General features: G+C 36.2%; 1 protein-coding gene across 5 annotated transcripts in view; it reads right to left on the minus strand.

Annotated features, from left to right (window-relative positions):
- Positions 1-22,464, minus strand: part of kiaa1109 (KIAA1109 ortholog) — a 63,027-nt gene extending 40,563 nt beyond the window's left edge. For all 5 annotated transcript variants that reach the window (XM_067421695.1, XM_067421696.1, XM_067421692.1 and 2 more), the window contains exons 1-27: positions 22,320-22,464; positions 17,838-17,934; positions 16,946-17,062; positions 16,769-16,847; positions 16,575-16,639; positions 16,190-16,364; positions 15,577-15,658; positions 15,195-15,388; positions 11,149-11,228; positions 10,864-11,011; positions 10,027-10,183; positions 9,775-9,853; positions 8,881-8,972; positions 8,181-8,298; positions 7,949-8,104; positions 7,170-7,267; positions 6,851-7,032; positions 6,622-6,728; positions 4,970-5,163; positions 4,130-4,339; positions 3,092-3,229; positions 2,813-2,989; positions 1,684-1,812; positions 1,471-1,590; positions 903-1,183; positions 571-815; positions 287-482 (exon numbers count right to left, since the gene is read on the minus strand). In XM_067421695.1, the coding sequence (XP_067277796.1) occupies positions 287-482; positions 571-815; positions 903-1,183; positions 1,471-1,590; positions 1,684-1,812; positions 2,813-2,989; positions 3,092-3,229; positions 4,130-4,339; positions 4,970-5,163; positions 6,622-6,728; positions 6,851-7,032; positions 7,170-7,267; positions 7,949-8,104; positions 8,181-8,298; positions 8,881-8,972; positions 9,775-9,853; positions 10,027-10,183; positions 10,864-11,011; positions 11,149-11,228; positions 15,195-15,388; positions 15,577-15,658; positions 16,190-16,364; positions 16,575-16,639; positions 16,769-16,847; positions 16,946-17,062; positions 17,838-17,922 (3,704 nt within the window). In that variant the 5' untranslated portion in view covers positions 17,923-17,934; positions 22,320-22,464. The remainder of the gene's footprint in view (positions 1-286; positions 483-570; positions 816-902; positions 1,184-1,470; positions 1,591-1,683; positions 1,813-2,812; positions 2,990-3,091; positions 3,230-4,129; positions 4,340-4,969; positions 5,164-6,621; positions 6,729-6,850; positions 7,033-7,169; positions 7,268-7,948; positions 8,105-8,180; positions 8,299-8,880; positions 8,973-9,774; positions 9,854-10,026; positions 10,184-10,863; positions 11,012-11,148; positions 11,229-15,194; positions 15,389-15,576; positions 15,659-16,189; positions 16,365-16,574; positions 16,640-16,768; positions 16,848-16,945; positions 17,063-17,837; positions 17,935-22,319) is intronic.
- Between the last annotated feature and the right edge of the window lie 163 nt (positions 22,465-22,627).

Raw genomic sequence — 22,627 nt, forward strand, 5'->3', positions numbered from 1 at the left:
GCAAAAACAGAGCATTACATCCTAGGGACAATTTCTAGGGTTGTAATTTGACCTGTAAAACCTTATCTGGACATTTTTTGCCCTTAAAGCCAAAAAACCTCTATTTAGATATCAGAGAACAATTTTAAAACATTGTTTTAAATCATTATAGGGCACATTTAATGATTGATTGTTCTAATGCCCATTTCCTCCACATAATAAAAATGTGCATGATAAATATGAGAAGCAAGAAGTTATGGAACTGGAATTGTTTTATACGATCCAGAAGCACATGTGTCTGACTCACTCTATAGAAGGGGAGGGACTCTCTCGTTCTCCAGCTAACAGAGGCAAGGCGGCACTGGAGGAAGAGTTTTCCTCAGAGGACGAGGCAGAGCTGTGGGAGCGCAGAGGTACATGAAGACTAAGGAGCTGGCCACGTCTCTCCAAGTCAACCATCGGAGCGGGAGAACACACATCTCTTCGTATAGCGACACCTTTAGCTGTATGTAAACCAATAAAATAAGATTCATTTACATGGCACCCAATCTGCATCATCATATTAGCCACACAAAAAAAAAAAGAATATACCGTCAGGGAGTTTAGGAGTTTCCTTAGTGACGATCCATTCTCCTGGATGTAATAATGACTGGCCATAGGACATGTCGCTGTCTGCACTGACGCTGGAGAAAGCAGAGCTTGATGAGGGTGTGATTTCCTCCAAACGGAAGAAGTCCAGGCCACCAACCGAGCCGCCGAAAAAACGGCATCCACCTAGACAACCACAGCGGTTCCGGCTTCGCTTGTATTTCTCCTCCGGCCAAAGGAACCAAAGTCTAAAACACACAATATAACAACATGGTAAATACTTTTGCATGCAAATTAAGCAATAGACAAAATACAATAAAAAGGTATGATTGAACCTTTTCGTTTTCATATCATGAAGCTCCAGGAACTGCCTCTGGACCTCATATTTGGCTGGATGGTCAGCGGCTAAAGCCACATCAGCTGTCATGAGGTTAAAGTTCACTGAACCGGCTTCAAGCCAATGAGAGCGCCGAAGGAGGGGTGGAGGGAGGCCAAGCCGTGCAACTTCCTGTTGCTCAATGAACTGAGCGATCACTACATCTTGCAGAACCGCACTGATGCCTTCACCAACAGCAGCTGTGTGCAGATTACACGTGGCCAACCGCAACGCTCCGGTCTGATGGGCATACATACAGTAAATACACTACTGGTCAAAAGTTTTGAATAATTAAGATTTGCTGATTTGGTGCTAAAGTATGATACATTATTGATACATTATTATTGGTTCTCAATGATCAAAAATGGTTCTTTTTATTATCAAGGTTGAAAACTGTTTTTGCTGCTTTATATTTTTGGTGGAAACTTGATAGGCATAAGAGCCTTCTTTCAAAAATGCAAGAAAAAAAATAATTATACCACATTTTTGACTGGCAGTGTACATAATCATCTCTGATAGTCACTAACCTTAATATTGGCAGCACATCCGTGTTCAACAATGCAAACCTGAGCTCCATCAACCGTCAGTCGAGTCATGGTGTACTTCAGATCCTCTGATGTGCGACAGGGACCAGGCAGGGCTGCATACTACACATACAGACGCACACTCAGTAGTGTAGTCGTTTTGAAAATGATGTGAATATGACGGCTCAGGTATGTGTGTGAGTGTTTCTGTAATACCTTGGCATCACAGACTCTACGATCAACTCCATGTTGACAGGTGACAGATGGTTTTGGCTGCTCAAGCTGGAACTCTCGGGACAGTACATGAAACACAAAGCTCTCGCCCCATTCCAGAAGAGATGCACACTAAAAAAAACAAAAAAAAACACAAACACTACCAGTGATTAACACTAAGCTTGCAGAACCAGCATGCCTGTCACTAGATTAAAAAATAAAATAAAATAATAACCGCTGAAAAATCTCTCTTTTAGTGACACATCCAGTAGCTTTTAAGAGGGCTAGAATACTAGATGCATGGCAAATTATTTACAAAATAATAATAATTATATATAACAATATAAATAACTATAAAAGTTCTTTTGGTTTGATATACAAATATTAAACAATGGTGTAAAAGGAATATTACAGATTTCATTTAGTGTACAAGTAACATATCTTATTATTAACAATATTGAAAAAGTATCAATGTTGTGCTGATATTTTTGCAGAAACAGACGCTTTTTTCAGGATTCTTTGATGAATAGAAATATCAAAAGAACAGCATTTATATAAAATGCAAATATTTTGTAACATTATAACTATTATATACACATATATATATATATATATATATATATATATATATATATATATATATATATATATATATATATATATATATATATATATATATATATATATATATATATATATATAGTTTCTATTAAATATTACAAATCTTACTTTTGAATGGTAACGTAGAAGATATAAATAAGAAGAAGAAATAAGAAATAAGCAAAAAATATCTCTGTGTGGCATTCTGTTGATTACGTATGCCAATTTTGACCTGTCCCTCAGTGTGCACAAATGAACAGGAAGTAGGCAGCACTACTAATAAATGTTCAAACATTCTTTTCTGTGGATTTTCACGTAGGTGCTTTAACCTTCACATTCTTGCATTTAGATTATCTGGCCCACATGCCCATTACATTTGTTTTATTGTGCAAGTATAACTGCTGTAAAAAATTTCAATCAATCAAACACAGAGGGATGCGTCAAAATCTTTGTGCCGCGGATACTGCAAGAAATATTCCTTTACAAATGTCAAGCACCCCATTTGTAGTGTCAGAATGAATGATTGAGTCACCTGTGGCACACTAACTCTTCCTGTAAGAGCTCCAGCCTGAACGTCAATGAGCCAAGCATATTCGAGTGTGTCACTGCCTGCCGGTAAGCCCTCCGCTGAGAACATGGCGTGGGCTCTCATCTGCAACCCTGAGAGGCTCAGATGCCCATCTCGCAACACAGCATCAACCGTAGGCCGCTAAACACACAGATGGGAATAAATTAAAATACAGAAACATGACAACTTTAAAAAACCAGCACCTGAGAGAATATGAATGAGGTCACCTCCTCCCACTCCCACCTGATAGTTATCGCTGACAAACACATGTAGAGGCGAGAGAACGAGCTGCAGCATGGTCTCCTTATAACCCTTCTTCATCTCAAAACACAGACGCTCCAGGAAGCCCGTAGGACCCTCTGGGCCATCACTGCTACAGTGCTGCAGATGAAAGTACAAACAAGATTTACAACCACACTTGTGATTCCTACAGGAAATATCAGTGCCTGCAAGGCATCAAAAGAATAGTCTCACGATCACAAATATGCTAACCTAAATGGTTAGTTCACCCAAAAATGAAAATAATTTCATTAATTACTCACCCTCATGTTGCTGGACACCTGTAAGACCTTCGTTCATCTTCAGAACACAAATGAAGATATTTCTGTTGAAAGCTGACAGCTGAGAAAGGCTTCAGAAAGGCCTCCATAGGCATTCAGTACAGTCCCACTCACAAGACCCATAAAAGACACTAAAGACGTTGTTACAAAGTCCATCTCACAACAGTGGCTGTACAATAATTGTACGAGATACGAGAAGTTATTGTGCGCAAAAAAAATCAAAGTAATGACTTTATCTGCCAAGTTAGTCTTCCATGTAGGATTCTGACGTGAACATACGCGATAGCGGCACTCCTCCTCTTCTGGGTCATGTATTGAACGGCAGATCTGCGTCATATTCTTGCGCATGCGTCGAGTTCACGTCAATAACTTGGTGGATAAAGTCGTTATTTTGATTTTTGTGTGCATAATAACTAGTCATCGCATTGTAAAATGATTGTACAGCCAATGTAGTGAGATGGACTTTGTAACGACGTCTTTAGTGCCTTTTATGGGTCTTGTGAGTGGGAATGGACTGAATGCCTATGGAGGCCTTTCTGAAGCCTTTCTCAGCCATCAGCTTTCAACAAAAATATCTTCATTTGTGTTCTGAAGACTAACGAAGGTCTTACAGGTGTCCAACAACATGAGGGTGAGTAATTAATGAAATAATTATAATTTTTGGGTGAACTAATCTTTTAATGTCATCCTTGACGTCTGATGTCTATAAAGCGGTACTGACCGTTGGAAGACGCCCATGGACCTTGTGCAGATTGACGAGGACGGTGATGTCCCAGGGACGTAAGGAGAGAGGATGTGGTGCGTCTTTAGAACGGTTCTCCTCCAGGCCCACTCTGGTCCAACCAGATGACGAAGAGCAGGAGCTCAGCACAGGGCTGGATAGAGACTCCTCAAAGTCTGTGTACATGTCATCCTCTCCAAAATAGTTTTCCTGCAAATACACATACAACAACCATCGTTTAAAGGGATATTGCAGCAAAAAATAATAATAAAACAGTCATTATTTACTCGCCCTCATTTCTCTGCTATTTTTATGTCATTATGAAAAGTCACTATATGGAAGAGATGAAAAAAATCCATTTTGTGTTTCACAGAAGAAAATATGGGTTTTATGAGGAGGACACAAGATTAAAGTCAGGTTTTAGTGATTTGATACATCCACCACAATTAAAATCACAATAAAAGCAAAATGTACAAAAATGTTCTTATTTTTAACAGAATAGTGCAGTGTTATTATAAATGATTTATCTATGCACTCCATTATTTAAAAATGTGCCCTCATAATCTTTAACCAAAATAACTTCTCCTCCCTCAGTGATATCTATTTTATTCTCGGCATGAGGACAGGACAACCTGTCACTAACATGACATCACAGCAATAGCAAACCACAACCATCCAACTATCCAATCAATTCCAGATGGACAAAAACAAGTCCCAGCGTAAATTTTTTAATGTTCGAGAAGCCGGTTTACATCAAAATATGGAAGAAAAGGCTAATCGCAACTTCCGTTTCATGCCGACTTCAAGTTGAGTACATACAGTATGTATATACATGTGTACCTTGATGGACACCAGCGCTCTAAGGAGAGGGCCATAAAGGGTGATGTGGGAGTCTGGGCTCAGCTCCATCTCTACATGTAAGCGGTCAGGTGGCAGCAAGCTGGGGTCAGAGGAGATTCGCGGTGGAGGAGGCACAGGTGGAGCGAGCTCTGGCGGGCGCAGGGCTGACAGCATGGACTCCTCTATTTCTGACACTGCAAAAAACACATAATGTAAGGTGAAGTGTAAACAGGTCCGATTTTAAAAATATATGCTCTCTGTTGCCGTTTTTAACTCTAAGTGCACGTATTCACTACACTACAAGTCAAAAGTTTCAACACTTAACTGAACACTTATTCATTTAATCAATCATAAAGATTGATAAAGTATTTTGCTTTAATGCTTGAAATCTGTCTACATATGAATTTGTTGACAAAACTAACATTTTAATTGATTTTTAGTGCTGTGAATTAAGAACTTGAACGTTTTCATTTATTGTTTATTATATATAAGTAATTTAAGTGAACTGATTCACACGCACGCACGCACGCACATACATATATATTAACAAACCATTTATAATAAATGTCACATTTGTGTGTGATTTTATATAGTACATATAACTGTATATAGTGTATATGAATAAGTAATAGTTACTAGTTAAAACATTTGGTATAAATATTTTATGTAAGGATATTATGTTTTATACAAGGATCTTCTGTTTACTTCCGCATTTACACATCTGAATTACTGAGATAAGCATGTAAAAGATTGATATTCTTATGAAGATGAGATGTCCAGAATAAATACAGTTTAAAAAGCATCCCAGTATGCATTTATGATGTTGGTTTAAAAAAAAAAAAAGGTTTTATTTGTTTTAGCATTTTTTTTAACATATTTTGTAACATTATAAATGTATTTTCTGTTACTTTTAATCAATATAATGTATCCTTGCTGACAAAGGGTATTAATTTAATAAAATGATATTAGAAATTCTGAAAACAATTATTTTTTATTAAATATAAGAAATAAGCACAAAAAATGTCTGCATGGCATACTGTTGATTACGTATGGCAATTTTGACCTGTCCCTCAGTGTGCACAAATGAACAGGAAGTAGGCAGCACTACTAATAAATGTTCAAACATTCTTTTCTGTGGATTTTCACGTAGGTGCTTTAACAAAATTCCAACCTTCACATTCTTCCTTTTAGATTCTATGGCACACAAGCCTGTTACATTTATTTGATTAAAAACAGCAGTTCTACTTAATACAATAAATCAAACACAGAGGGATGCGTCAAAATCTTTGTGCCATGGATACTGCAAGAAATATTCCTTTACAAACGTCACGCACCCCATTTGTAGTGTAACAATGAATGACTGAGTCACCTGTGGCACACTAACTCTTCCTGTAAGAGCTCCAGCCTGAACGTCATAGTCAGACGGAGTTTAGGCAACATGTGGGTCTTACATGTTACGCCCCCAATTACATGTCCAGCATAAATACACTTTAAAAAGTATCCCAGTATGCATTTATGATGTTGGTTCAAATTTTAGTCACTAAATTCTTCCACTTGAGTTAGTAGAGACAAGCAGGTAGGTGTAGAGAAATCTTTATGGTATCCATACAGTAAGTTTTTGCACAATATATTGGTATTATTCAAACACCTACATGATTGTTTTAGCTGCTGGTCAGATTTCTGAGGGTAGATGGGATGCCAAGTATAGTCTATAATCAGCAAAAAGTTCGGCACACTCCAGCAGTCCACCCAACCTGCCCTGGAAACAAACACACACACACACACACACACACACACACACACAACAATAAAGTAAAAGGGCAGTCCAAGCAAGAAGCAGAAAAGAAGAGGGACAGAAATAGAGCAATGGTGCTCTCTTACTCGGCATGAGTCATGTTCCTCCAGCGAGGTTTGCTGTTTTTGGGAGGTGCTCCTTGCCCTTCTGTTGGCATTCGGTTTTCTGGAGGGGTCTTGCAATGCTGGTAATCCTTAGTAAGGGTGAGGAGCGGGTACCGGCTGGGGTTACAGTCAGGCAGACACAAGCGCATGTCTGTGTCTTCAGCCTATATGAGAGTTAGGTATCATTTAGAGTGGATTTAGGTGAACGCTGATGTTTTATTGTCAGGTTGTAATGCTTGGTCACATATCATTCAGCACAACAGAGAAGTGCGTGTAAATATGTGCGAGGGTGTACACTCACTCTCAAACAGAAACGTGTGTTACAGGTGGCCGGGACAAACTCGTGAAAGGGCAAAGTGAAGTCAATATTCAGCGTTTCCCCACAGGCAGCGATATAAACTACAGACAAAGAGCATGATGAACTGATGAACTGATGTTCAAAAATAATTACATTAAAATTACTTAAATTAAATAAATAAAAAAATCAATATAAAAATGACAAAATGAAGCATTATATGTATTATTGTTGTGCATTTCATGTATACTAATTTTATCTTTTATTATAATTTTAAAGTGTGTTTAATCTTATGTTATATTACTTACAGTATTTTTATTTGGTCTTATGTGAATATATTGGTGCTTTATGCTTTTTTTATTGTAAAGCACTTTGAGGTGTATTTATTGTATGCAAGGTGCTATTCAAATTATATGTACTATAATTAATTGTATTAATTATATATTTTATAATCAAACATATAAAGAAAAGAAATAAACAAATTAGTAAATCAATCAATAAATACATTACACAACACATAAAATCAACAAATACAATTCAAACCACCATTCAAAAACATCATACACATTTCAACAACCAGGTAGTTGATTAGTGACTAGTTTATTAAAACATTTTCCTATACATTTTCAGACATCACTATCAAAATGACTCACAAATGTCAGAATTGTGTGCTGTGTGTATTCAAAGCCTTATTATTAATTAATTTGTTAGATTTCCTTTACATTTCTCAAACCTTGTACTAGTCTTTTTTCCAGTCTCGCCTCCATTACAAAAGTCTCACTTACCGTTCTCTTGCTGCTTGGTGGAGCAATCAATCCAGTTGTGCTGATTGGCGGCCCAAATCATCTCAAACTGGTGAAAAAGTATCTTAAACTTCCAAGAATATGGAACAAATGAGTAGATGTCCGGTTCACTGTCACTGGCCCAGTCCTGGATCAGATCTACAGATCACAGCAGGAGGTGGTCAGCCGGAGGACAGACATCAGCTCACAGTAACTTACAGAAGAAAAACATTACCTGTGAAGAAGTTCTTCTGTGCATAGATGAAGTGGTACGTGGCTTTGTAAACCTCTATTTCACACTGCCAGAACTGGGGCATATTCCACACGCGGGGATAACTGGCTATGACATGAAACTGAGGAGTTCAAAGACAGCTGTTAACATGCAGGATAGTTCACTAGTTGCTTTATCAAGTTTTTGTAATTTAGTTTATTTTAGGTATGATTTGAAGGTTCTGTAAGTGTTTTTGGGGTACATTTAAGACATTAAAAAGGACATTTAAGAATGTGTAGATTCAATGTTTATTCTCTATCACTAATACAATTCTGAATTTATATGCATCACTTGTTTTAAAAGCGAAAACACATCTATGCTGACGCTACAACCCTCCCTAGTTTTTACAAAAACAAGTGCTGTGTTGGTGAATTTCAGCAAAGTGGAAAATGGCCTTGCAATATGCAATATCTGAATTACAAAGATTACTTCTCAATTCAATTTTTGTAACAAATTTCCCATCATCAACAATACATTTCAAGACAATTACTGTCAGATCTCAAATCGCCTGCAGCAAGCAATGTTCCCTTTATCTGTTTTAGTGAAGATAATCATAGATTTCTGCAGTAAAAGTTTAAAGTTACTCAGACACCACTAGTCAATTTTGAAAATGTGTAGTTTTGCATAGCTCTTATAAATACATAAAATCCAGTTCCACACTCACAGCAAGCATCTCAGCTTCTAGCAGTGTCCTGTACTGCATACTGCTGGTTGTATCAACATGTAATAACTGGCCTTTAACAGTGGGAGAATAACCTAAACAGAGGTTAAAAGACAAAAACAGTTAAGTATTAGCAAGATGGGAAACACAGGAGGGGAAGATTGCCATTCATATTAAAAAATGTCAAGTTAATTTACATTAAAAATGTACAATATGTAACTTTTATTGTTTTTTCAAAGTCAATGCATCATCAATCCTGCTACCCAAACATGTTTTTGTCTTACCCTGATTCCCCATGGTAAGCTTATTTATATTTTAGATCTGATGGGATGGTTTTCACAGGAAATTGCATACAGACGTCACTCACCCAAGCATGTATCATCATATCCGTAAATAGAGAAAAGTTCCTTTGACTACTATGACGCTTGTATTGTGTGGGAGTGGCATAGGTTAGTTGTCGCAACAAGCGAGAAAGGTTGACATTTAGCACAGTAAATATCAAATAACCGGGGAATCACTAGTTTTACAACATGCCGAAAAGAGAGTCTGCTGGCAAAATGAGAAGGCGATAGAGCTCGTAATAAAACTGGAATCAACATTGGCTTGGCTTTTCAGGGATGTTGTAAAAGCGACGCTGAGATGGTGTCTATTATTCAGCAGATGAGCAAGGTATTTTATTGAACAGATAAAATGCCATCTGTAGCTCTCTAACAAAGTTCATTGTAAAGCATTATCGATCATGAAGGGTCATTTTCATCCACACAGTCATGCAGAGCCAACTAAAACAATTTTCTTCCACAAAATGCATGCAGCTGTTTAAGCAAAGGTTATATAATATATCAAAACAAAACTGTCAAAGTTAATGGATAAAATTTTTGAGTGACATTTGACAGTTACCATTCTCTCCAACAGTCATGGGTATGTTGACCTCGAGGTAAGAACCTGCTCCTACATTCACATGGACCGCATTAGTCTCCTGTGAAACCAAATGGATTATAGGTTAGTGAATGAACAAAGACAAAAAAAGTCCACATTCTTACTCAGGATTTGATATTCTTATGAATGCAAGCAAACATAGCCCTACCAAACATTTACACATAAGAGTGAGCGACTCATTATGAATCATTAGGCGAGTATGTGTGTAAATACCCTATTCTTGGTGAATAGCAAGTCTATTGTTGCATCAGCTATGATGTTCATACGCAGCTCAAAGGCGAGGATCTGTCTGGGTTTGCCTGGTGTGGCAACATCGCTCACTTTCATTGGCTGATAGTCTGCAGGCAGGAAGAACTTCCATAGGCTGTCTCTGTAGGGGTCAAATCATAATGTAAAGAATGGACTATAAAAGTACAATACCATTCAAATGTTAGGGGTAAGAAAGAAATTAAATTGAATAAAGTGAGAGCAAATACATTTATTATGATTTCTATTGCAATCTTTCATGGTTTCCACAAAAACATAACTGTAATAAAAAAATGTCTTGGACACCATAATATGATCGTATTAGAATGATTTCTGAAGGATCATGTGACACTGAAGACTGAAGAAATGGCTGCTGAAAAATCAGCCTTGCTATCACAGAAATAAATTACATTTTAAAATATTAAAACATTATTCTACACTATAACAATATTTTACAATATTATTGTTTTTTTATTGTATTTTCTCAAATTTAGCCTTGGTGATAATAAACTTTTTTTTAAAACAGTAAAGCAGTAGTGTACCAGTACTTAAGTACGACGTCAATAGTCAATTATTAAATTATATTTATATTATATAATTGTTTCTTTCTTTATAGACTAACGCCATGCCAACTACCCCATCTATATTCATGTTAAGATATAGTAAATATAGTAATAATAATAATAGTAATAATCAAACAGCAATTCTGAAAACAGCTCCACAGAAATTTAGTAAGCCTTCCATAACCTGAATAACAAAAACACACCCAACAACAACCATATGAGTGTGATTGTGTGCAGGTACCTCTGTCTGTCAGCCCATGGGCCATAGTTAAAGTCTGTTCCTTTGCCACATACAATGTCCAAACCCCAGCATGGAGGCAAGTCTTGTAGTTTGGCGTCTTCAGAGCAGGCTTCTGTATCTCCATTCTCCTGCTCCTCTGGCACCAAACCTAAAAAAACACACATGCACAGGAAACATTAATGAGAAGACACTCTTATCAACACCCACTGTTTATGTGAATATACCATCAACAATCTAGCCTTATACATAAAAATAATAATAATGCAAGACAAAGCATAGGTTTACCTGGTTCATCCTGGTAGTAGTAGATGTCCACATCATTGGACTGCATGACCACAAAGCCCTCCCCCATGAGCCTGGGAGGTCTAGAGACAAGAAATCACTTTTTAGACAACTGCTACATCACTCTAACAGATCCCTAATCATTACTGATCAAGCAGCTGACAACCAAGATTAATCTTCTAGCATTGCAGTTTTATTACATCAATGAAAATGAACCCACATTTACTTTCAGCTAATCCTTAATTGACACTGGAAAAAAAGCTGTTCTATATACGAGAGGCAATTAATGTTCAGGTCATCAAGTTGATATTATTTTCAAACTAAATTAAATTACACAGATCAATGTGTATAATTGTAACTAATGAAACAAATGAACAGCTCTGGTTAATTAAATTAGCATTGTGGTTAAACCAGCACATTAATAACTCTTGATAATTATATTTAAATAACAATAGACACGGAGCAAATTCTTTGCTGAATAATGCAGTGAAAGACTATGGTACTCCCACTCTGGCTAAAGAAGTGTCCAACTTTACATCTGTAGCTGAACACTCTGTACTGTATTTCTGCCATTTTGCAGACTTGTACTATTTTAACAATATTTGAACTCATTAGTTGAAGTATTATTTTTACCCAATGCCACTCAGTGCTTCATTCTAACCATGTGCACCGCAATGGTCACTTATTCCAGTTATAACAAATGTAAAAAAAAAAGCTGTACAAAAGTGTTGCTAGTGTAACTAAGAAATTTCCATTTTCTTCTTAACTTATCTCTATAAGTATATCATGTCACCTGAACTGCAGTGGGCATTAGTCATTTATTATATGCTGTTATTCTGCATCAATCCAGTGATATTGCCATATTCTTTCTAATCTATTTACACACAATGCTATGTGTCACTGGCCACATATACCTCATTATCACTTGTACACAGTACCATCTCTATTTATACTACATCTCATTTACATTAAAGTGGTCAATGGCCAATGGCATTGGCCATTGCCAATATGTTTCTCTGCTTGGCCAATGTGTCAGAATCAGGACTTTTATTTTGATGGCACCAGCCCTCTTAAGACATCTTTACGCAGCAAACGCGGCACAGAAACCGATTCTGAAGCGGCATAAAATCCCAAAAATGTGCATTTACACAGACCGTTTAATCCTTCTCTGAAGCGGCATAAATGCATTTACACAGGAATTAAAATCGTGGGTAACAATGCGTTGAACATTATTTAAAACTACAGTTTTAACAAAGTGTTATAAATTAATTTAAAACAAATAATGAAATGTATAAAAAGAGACCTAAAATAAAAATACGGAATTTTATATAGTTTTGTTCTGCCTGCTATAAAGCGCTTTTGATGTTTGGCATAATTCTGTAGGTCTACTGTAATTCTGCAATTCTTCTATTGTAGGCTATGGTATAGTTATTTTATATTTCTTAATAAAATTGTGCCTGATTGACAATGCTATAAAGAAAGTAGGCTATAGCCTACATTATTAAGGGTGGTCCAAAGTTTTTTTCAAAGAAACAGAAAGTCACTAGAGCGTTCACAACATTTAGGCTAGGCTACAGGGGCGTCGCATCCGTGGGGGATGCACCCACTCTTTTCTCGGTGACAGGTTTCAACACCCCCTCTTTTTCTGCAGTTTTTCCGCAGTTTTGCACAAACACCATAGCCTACTGCAGTCGCTCCTCCGTTTCTTTGGCCGCTCTGTGTCTGCGCTCAAAGCGGCTGCTTCCCCTCCCCACATAATAGATATTTTTTATAGCTTAATGCTCTTTAAATATGTTGTTGCATTGTGAAAAGTTTCGGTGCATAGGACGGACCTGTCCGCGGTCGTTTTCCGTGGTTCTGACCAAAGAAGAGCGATCTGGAATCTCCATTATAGCACCAGGCTGCATACCCCATCTCTCTGAGCCCATAGAGTGTAAAAGTGGTCAGGAATGTAATTTTCCCCCAAAACAAAGTTCAGTTCTCAGCTCGTATAACATGAGCCCGAATATTTGACAATTCTGTTTAAATGTGAACAGAAAAACGTTACACACGTCAATCCATTACCAACGATTTTTGTTCGTGTCTTTATTAAATAGGCCTATATAGCCTACAGACAGTTAGGCTATTTAATTAAAAAATAATGTTATAGGCTAATATTTAAACATAGTTAGGCTATGACATTATAGTTTTCTTTAACCCTTTTTCCAACGAAATTAAGCGCCGACGCATTTTGTTCCTTTATGACAGCGGGAACAACTCACTCTGTAATTTTTTTGCCATATGATAGGCTACAGATAGCCTAGGTGATATACATAATTATAAACTATAAATTTTCTACTTTTATGTCACAATAACAACAAAGGCCGTGGATTCAGGAAATATTGTTTATGCACTTCGAAATTTACAAACGCTGTCTTAATTCATTTTTTTATTATTAGGCTAATAAAAATAGTTCAAAAGCATTTCTAAATTCAGTTAATATTTCCAAAAAACGAATTTTAGAGCCAAAATAACGAAATGGTAAAAACTACCACCATGCAAATTAAATGTAGCCCTTCTCTGGCAGTTAGGCTACAACCCGACTGGGGAACGAACGGTAATAAGCTAAATGTTCTAAATAAATATGCACATAGCCTAATAATAATGATGATAATTAAAAAATTCACAACTTTAAATAAACTCAAATATTCTACAATGTTGGTTATAGACAAATTACAATACCATAATGATTGTAGCTAGGCTATAGCCTAATTCAAGTTGTTAGGCTGCACTATGCCTAAGGGAAAAATCCAAACTTATTTTAAAGACATGTATTGGACAGTATGACCATATATCAGAAAATATCAAATCTAATATAAAATATCGTTCTCTCCAAGAGATTATAATACTGGGTTGCACCGTGACGCCGATTGGGTTAAGCATTTACCGTTTCTGAGGGGAAATGTTGCAGTGCGTTGATCTGCCAATCTTTTACTTTAATTCCTAGATGGTTTGTCTCCTTGCTGCTTCTTGATTCTCACGCCTAGTGAGCTTGCTGACAGGCGGTTGTCATGACAATGATGTAGTTTAAGGCGGCACAGGTTCGCGTTCATTTACACTGGCTCAAAACCGCTTCTATGTCGCCTTTGATACTAGGGGCCGAGGTGGGTCAGACCCAGCATATTTTAAGTCTGCTTTAATTCGGCATTGCGTCTTTACACAGAATTTTGAGCAGACACAGACCCGCCTTAACTCGGCTGTGTAAAGATGCCTTTATTCTCCTTCATCATTAGTTTACGTTCTCTGTTTAACAGTTCTACTACCATTTCTAGTTCTACTTTCTTACTTAGCTTCTGTCAGCATTCAGCAAATATGTATTTATATAATTTAAACAAATCTTTGAATATCTAAAAAACATTTAATTTCACAAACATCGCAGGCCATGTTGATTACGACTGTGGAATCTCCTGAAGTGTGCATTTGTAGCCTGCATAAATACCAGTGTATTGTGTACATGACGGTCAGTCTGTGCAAATTTAATGTGGACAGTTTCACTGAATTTGCATGATCGACAAACTTCAAACCCTTGATTTCCACTATATCATATTCATGTAATTTTGCTGTATGAAAAATTAATGTTACCTTGTCTTTATATCGCCACCCTTGCTATCCAAGATACCGGCATCAGCCATTGAAAAAACTATATCGGTCGACCACTATCCATCTATAATTCATACCATCTGCATTTACAGCATAATATTATGTAAACAAATGAACTCAGCTTTGTAGCCTATAGCCATGTGTTATAAATATGTGCGTTTCACCAATACCAACCCTAAACTTTTGAACAGCAGTGTAAACATAAGGCCTCAATGGTCTTGTCTTGTCTGTTTTAATAGTTAATACAACTACACAGGACTGAAATATGTGCTTATGTAATTTAATGCGGTCTTAAAATAATGCATCAGATGTGAGATGATAGCTTTTTCATTGCCTCTCTACTTGCACAATGACAATAAAGTAGAATCTAAACTAATCTAATCTGGTAGACTAGAGATGATTAGACTCACTCATCATTCTGAAGGCCCAGGTATCGTGGGCTTGGCACCAGCATGACACGGACGTTCTCCAGAGAACCCTTTACAATGTGCATGAACTTATCCAAGTGGCTGCTGGGTGGTTTGGTGGCATATGTCAGGAAGGCGTCGTCGAAATTCATACAGAGGGTTTGAGGAAGATGGTGATTACCAAAGGCTACGCGACCCTGAGGGCAAGATCAGCGAGAGTTATGCATGTTGAGGCACGGCCAATATTAAGTGTGTTTATTGCAGTTCCTCGTGATGTTTCAGAAGATTGTACTGCTCTAAATATAGGCTCTAAATGAATTACGCAGGTAGCAGCATGCTGATGTCAGACAGATGAATGGGCGAAAACGGTGAATGCAATACTTACTGTACTGATGTTGACTTTAATGACAGGGATGAGAGACCTCCAGGAAGACGATGGGTCCTGAGTCTCAGCTTTGATTTGAACACTTCGAAAACAAAAAAAAATGCATCTTCATTAATGAGCACTTTTGGATATGAAGTACTTGCAACTTTACTGTATAAAGAAAAAAATTAAGCGAGTGCTTCCGAGCAAATATTTAGACTGAAAATTCAATGAACAATCAATCGATTTGTTGCCACCACAAACAAAGTCTGCATGAGCAGAAGCTAAACTAGGTGAAGCTAAATATTAACATAAAACACTTCATGTTGGAAAATTAAACAAACCCATTTAACTGCAAGCAAAGTAACAATGACATTAAATTGCTACATTAAAGGTAAAATGTGTAATATTTGCACCAATAACGGCAACAAACAAAAGAAAAATTGACTTTTTCCAAGCAGACGTCACACAAACACTTTCCATCATCGATTGCTCAGCAAACAGATGTTTTTTTTCTTGGGCTGGTCAGAAATCAGCCTATAAACAGCTTATTTATTGTTGGTGCGCCATTCATTTCACCTTTGATCTTATGTACCAGAATCTTAGCAGCTTTTGCTGTATTAGTGCAGTTTACCTCTCCAAAGACTTATCCATTTGCTCTTGCCCTTTCTCCTCATCCCGATGGGGTGGGATAAGGGTGGGCTCTAGGCCAAATATTTCTTGGAGCCGAGAGTACAGATCCGTGCGATTATACACATGGAACTCAAAGCCGTTAACAGTGACATAGAGCCGCGTCTCAGCCTTCGGGTCTGGAAACACAGCAGAAGCATTAAAATATCATTATGCATGTGTTTCTCCCACAATTCATGGATCATTATCATTAGATCAACATATTAGTACAGATCAACCCAATCAAAGAGCAAAAAAAAAAATATTGTGGGATTAGTGTTATAATTAAACATGTCCTTTGAATAAATGCAACAAATTTTGCGAGATGTTTGTTATGAGTTTACACTGACCATGTTGTTTCTGTTTGGGGTTGTACATCTGCCACCAACGAAATATAAGTAAACCATCTTGAATTCTGAAAAATATGTTTAAATTAGAGCAAATAAAGGGGATATAACCCATAAACAATGTAATAATGGACAACATAGTGACAACAGAGAGTGTCAATTGACCATCATTAGGAATTAAATAAAGGTCTGTGTACCTGATAGACATATCTTCATTGATGAAATAGACATCTCGGAACATGACCTTGCCAGACAGCACAGAGAATGAAAATGAACCTGTAAAATAAATAAATAAATAAATAAACTAAATGGAAGGAAAAGAAAAATCAATCATGAAAAATGAACAAATAAAAACAGAATTAAGACTAACTCACCGATGTGTATGTATCCATTCTTATAGAGTCGGTTAATGATGAGGGTGAGGACGAGTCCAATATTGCGGGAATTGTAGTATGTCAGGTATATGATCCATCCGCATGACATAATAGTGGCTGTGGAAAACACGTTTAAACCCCTGCCCTCAATAACTGAAAATAATAAGATCTAAACTAGTCTAGCAAGAGATACACTACCATTTAAAAGTTTGGGGTCTGTATTATATAAAAAAAACTGTTTTAAAGTCTCTAATGCTCATTAATACTGCTTTTATTTTATTAAAAAAGACAAAAAAAACTGTTATATTGTACAGTAAAATACCAGTAAATTACATTTTAAAATATATTTAAATGTTATGATAGTAAAGCTGAATTTTCAGCATCATTACTACAGTGTGTCACATGATCATTCAGAAATCATTCTAATATGCTGATTTGGAGCTCAAGAAACATTGCTTAATATTTTCAATATTTTTGCTGAAACCATAAAACTTTTTTTAAATGATTCTTTGATGACTAGAATGTTAAAAAGAACAGCATTTATTTGAAGCAGAAACCTTCTGTAGATTTAAGTGTCTTTACTGGCACTGTTGATCAATTTAATGCTTCCTTGCGGACTAAACATATATTTATTTTTTATTAATAAAAAATTTATTACTGACCCCAAAGTTTTGAACGGTAGTAGATACTGATACTGTGTGTGTCTGCACCGAACATTGTGACGTGAACTTGAGTCTGTCTACATTGAAAATCATGAAACTGTGTAATCGTAGAATATCCACTATACGTAGCAATGAATCTATCAGTGAATACATTCTTGAGTAGAAAGCTCTGCTGATTATGATGTGTAGACTGAAAACAATTTATAAAATCGCATCAGATGCCCACTTACCGACAAGTAGCCACACAAAGTTAGAGTTGCGTGTGTTAAGGAATTCATCTATATCACCAAAAGTGGGGAAACTGTTGTTCTCCATGGTTACACCCCACTGCAGATAAAAAGAACAGCCATCACGATCAAATTACACAGGGTTTGCATCAACCTCTGACTTATCAAGTACACTGCCAATGCGCAATCAGCAGACTATTAAAAAACTCAGAGCGCTCAACGATTTATGAAGACATTCACATAATAAGGACTCTGCGTTGTATACAGCACATTTGAGTGTTTTTAGTCAAGTGAGCTTATTTGAGCCTCAGGATATACAACAGTTTTGCTGAAGAGGAAGTCTATGTGGTCATTCCATGTCAAATAAAAAAAGTCCCCGGGTTAATTTTTTTATTTTATTTTATTCTGATTAAATAAATTAATTCATTAATTAATGAAGAAAATCAAAATAGTAAATATACATTCATGATATTTTAATGAGTTATTCCCTACTTTGTAGAGGGGGTCAAAACGACAATTTTCACCTGAGATTCTGAACCAGATTAGAGGGAGTAAATATTACTTAGATAAATGGCAGCATCATTATATTATTTTTATAGAGATTGGTTAGTATAGGTTTACTTTAACAATCTTTATTGTGCTATCTTATCTCTTTATTCTTTTTATAATTGTTTTAGTTTACCTTTGTTCTTATCTTTGGTTATTGTTATATGTTCATTTATGTTAAATATGATGAGTGAAAACTGGGTTTGATGGAAATAGTAAGTTTGACAATAAGGTTTGAGTATGTGTAAATCTGTGGAGGGTATGATGAGTGAAAATGGGTTTAACAAGAAGGTTCCTGAGTTAAAATCAGGGAATAGTGAGTAAAATGGATGTTATGAACGTGTTTGAGAAAGAAATGAAGGAGAGGTGTTCTAATAAAGATGGTACATGTATGTAGGCTGTAAACTGAAGGATGTTTTATTTTTATATCAGACCATTATTGTGGATCTGACCATTTAATTTTAATCTTTTTATTTTATTTTATTTTTGTATTATTATTATCTTTACAACTGTTTTAACTATGCTTGTTTTTAATTTTTATTTTTTATCCATATGGTATTCTTTTTTCTCATGCATTCGTTACCACTGTTTTAATTAATACCACTGTTAAATATGTAAAGCACTTTGAATTGCCATTGGGTATGAAATCTGCTATACAAATAAACTTGCCTTGCCTTGCCTTGCCTTTATATATATATATATATATATATATATATATATATATATATATATATAAGGATATTAAGATATTTCTTGAGTTATACAGGAATGAAAACACACAAAAAGTGACTTTTCCTATATGTGAACTGTCACCGTTGGCATATAATTCAACAAAGATTGCTAAAGTGAACAGATTTAACTAATAGATCTGCCAGCCTCTGTGTAAAAATAAATAATGATTGAATGAAATTTGGCTCCAAATCTTTACAAACTATCCATCCATTATTGACAATTCTTGTTTTTTAATACTGCAGTATTTATTGGAAATTATTTGTTTGTGCACATCATTGTTTTTTCTTTTTTAAATTCATGTGCTTTTCGTAATGTTTAATAAAAACCATCCAATCAATTCCCAGTGAACAAAATCAAGCCTTGCCCTACATTTTTTCTTGTTAAGTAGCACTTCATTCAGATCCGTCGCAATAGGGAAGAAAAGACTGTCGCAACTTCCGTTTCATGATCCCGACAATGGTGGTAAAATTTTCAGCATCATATTCCTATATATGCTACATATTATAACAGCATTATGACTATTACATATAATCTGAATTGTAAGCGAAATGTCATGGACAAATTGAAATTCTTAATAAACAATAACAACAGAGAGGGTCAACACAGAAGTGCCAATGTCTGCAAATGCTGGTGGATTAATTATTACTAATCATAGTCTAATTACAGTGACAGTGAACTGCGCCTTTATCTGGTATAGTAATGTGTTTAAAAAAAGGAAAAGCAAATCCACTTGAAATCCAGCTTAAATCCAAAATAACAAATGCACCTTAAATCTCTAGAAGACATCTGTAAACAAAATCAGATAAAGTCTGATCAAGTTTATCATAGAAACTAGATAAACAATGCTAGCTGATTCCATTCAACTACAAACCCTCATTCACACATTCTTTCTTGTGCACACTACACGATCATTTATAATGTAAAACATAATTTTTCAAAAAGTTAATAGTCCAACACCACTAAATATTGCACAAAATCAGTCTGTCAAAATGCAGGAATGTAAAACAGCTCAGCCAGGCAATTAAAGAAGCAGTTTTATGCACAATGCTCAGCTTATGACTTGTACCGTCATTTGTATGCAACACTTCTAGGCAGGAACACATTTGTATGACTGTGAAACCAAAAAATGCACTATTTGTAAGGAAGATATTGCTTTAGATAATGCTTTTTGATTCTAGCATGACAGGTTTGTCCAGACAGATGTCACTATGAGACATCATTTTCAGATGAAAAGATACAATGAGACCGGATCAAATAATGTCAGTCCATCGTGTGACAGTATAGCAGGGGTGTTTAGATAATGAGGTTCTATAGCGATTTATCTGTGATTCTAAGGTAAAAAGCATAAACTGAGTACCACGGGGTCTGTTGTATGATGTGTAAGGTTTATTCAAGTCAAGACACATCTTTCTTCTCAGGCTTACACAAGAGAAGAACCATCGGTTTGAATTAGTGTTGAGGTTGACTCTATAGTCTAACCTCTGTTAAAGTCTAAAAAGTTTAAAGCTTGAAGAAGTCTTCTATTGAACAAGAGGAGCAGTCTTCCATTGTTAAGAGTACACATCTAAAATAGAAATAGCCACTTTCCTTTCCTCAGTTCTTCAGGAAAAGTTGTGCAAGTACTTGAGCAACAACTGATGTAACTTCAACATTAAAGATGCCTTCTGAGACATCTTTTGAATTTTAAATGTTTCTTTCAAAGGTCCACATGGTCATTAGTTTGATATGACATTTTCCATCCTCTATTAAGCTGTTTCTTGTGTAAATACCCGCTGCCATTTTGTCAGAAACGCTATTTTAAAGCCTTTTACCAAGACTTTATTACATTGTGACAGATTCACAAAACAATCTGCACTGAAATGTGTTGCATAATCTATTAAGAATTATCAGTGACTTTATTAAAATCAAACCTTGTAAACGTCCTTCTGAAGGAAATGAGCTGTGGGTGCTACACACCCAGTAGAAGGTATAGTAGTGGACTTTCTAGACTTTTTACTTTCATTTTAACCTGCAGCTTTGTCACAGCTTATGGCTATTATATCCATCTAACTAATGTTATAGCTAAATGGCATTAGCTTGCATTATTTTATTTTTTGTAAATTCCTGATACAGACACACAGTGCAAATGTTCAGAAAAATTCCTCAGATCTGTTATGGCATGTTCTGCTCTGAACAAATAACAAGCAGAGCACTACAGAACAAGTTACAGGAACACAGCGTTCAAATCATACATCTTATAATATTACATGCATGTCCCCAGTTTTGCAAACACTGGCCATTATTACAAAATAAACTGATCCGGACCCTGACAGAAAGCTACTCAACAAATAAATTAATTAATAAATAAACTGACTGTACTTTATCCTTACAAATGTGCTTGATGAGAAAACGAATCCCAAGCAAAGATTTGTAGCCGCGTATTTATTTACAAAAAAAAAAGATCCAGTGTATCATATACCAAGTCAAACGTTTAAAATAATTGACAGAAAATTAACTATTAATGTGACAGTGACAAAAAGAAACTGAAACAGAGATGTCAACGCCTGTGCAACTCTAGAATCTAGTGTCAACTGAGTCTAATTACCCGGTTATTCAGTGTATTAACGCGACAGGATCAGAGTGACGTCTGACAGTTTTCGCTACTCTATCAAACATATGCAAAGGAGAAACTGTTGTACTTTAATACAACATAAAAAATATTCTAAATAAAGAACCTAACGTTACATCTTACAGAAAATAATCGGTACCATAACAGCTTCGGCAAAAGGTGAGGCATGTTACACAATAATGGAGCTCATTATTTCTGTGTGACAACTGGACTATTGTATGTCTACGTTCAACGTAAACCGTACAATAATGAAACTCGATGTGGACAAACAGCAGAGATTATATCAGAAGATCTGGATAACCCTTACAAAATAACCGACACGATTATTTAAGATGGAAAATATCATTTTCACGTCCGGTCCTGGCATGTCAAGCAAAGCATTATGATGATTGTGAACAGCAAGACCAGATATCAGTGAACTTTATTAGTCGGGTTATGATTATATTTAATGCAACGAACAGATGGCTGTGTATGACAGCAGCGCTTGAGCTCAGCAGGTGATCTAGGATCCAATCCAGACAATCTCTGCTGTAACGTTAGGCCGCAGCCCGTGTATAACACACACACACGACCTGTTTGAGAACTCGCAGCGTACCTACCTCGCCTTGTAGAGTGTGGGATTACATTTCACGTTGCCATGATCCTTAGAGCTGTTCTCTTGTACTGATCTCAGGCGACAGCACCCATTTCTCAAACTAAGGATTTCTTTTCCGGAGTATTTACATGGTAAACGCTTGTGCTTCCTGTTTTGTGGTCATGTGCCAGGTTTAACCAATCACATGTGTGTTGTGAAAGACAGAGCCAATCAGAGGGCGAGGCCATAGATCCTACGCGTGAGTGACATGGAGTGTAGCCAATAACAGTCAAGATAATTGTGTCAGGTTGAATGCAAGACTCTAAGCCAGTA

Source organism: Pseudorasbora parva, chromosome 17, assembly GCF_024679245.1.
Source record: "Pseudorasbora parva isolate DD20220531a chromosome 17, ASM2467924v1, whole genome shotgun sequence".
In the NCBI taxonomy this organism is placed as follows: Eukaryota; Metazoa; Chordata; class Actinopteri; order Cypriniformes; family Gobionidae; genus Pseudorasbora; species Pseudorasbora parva.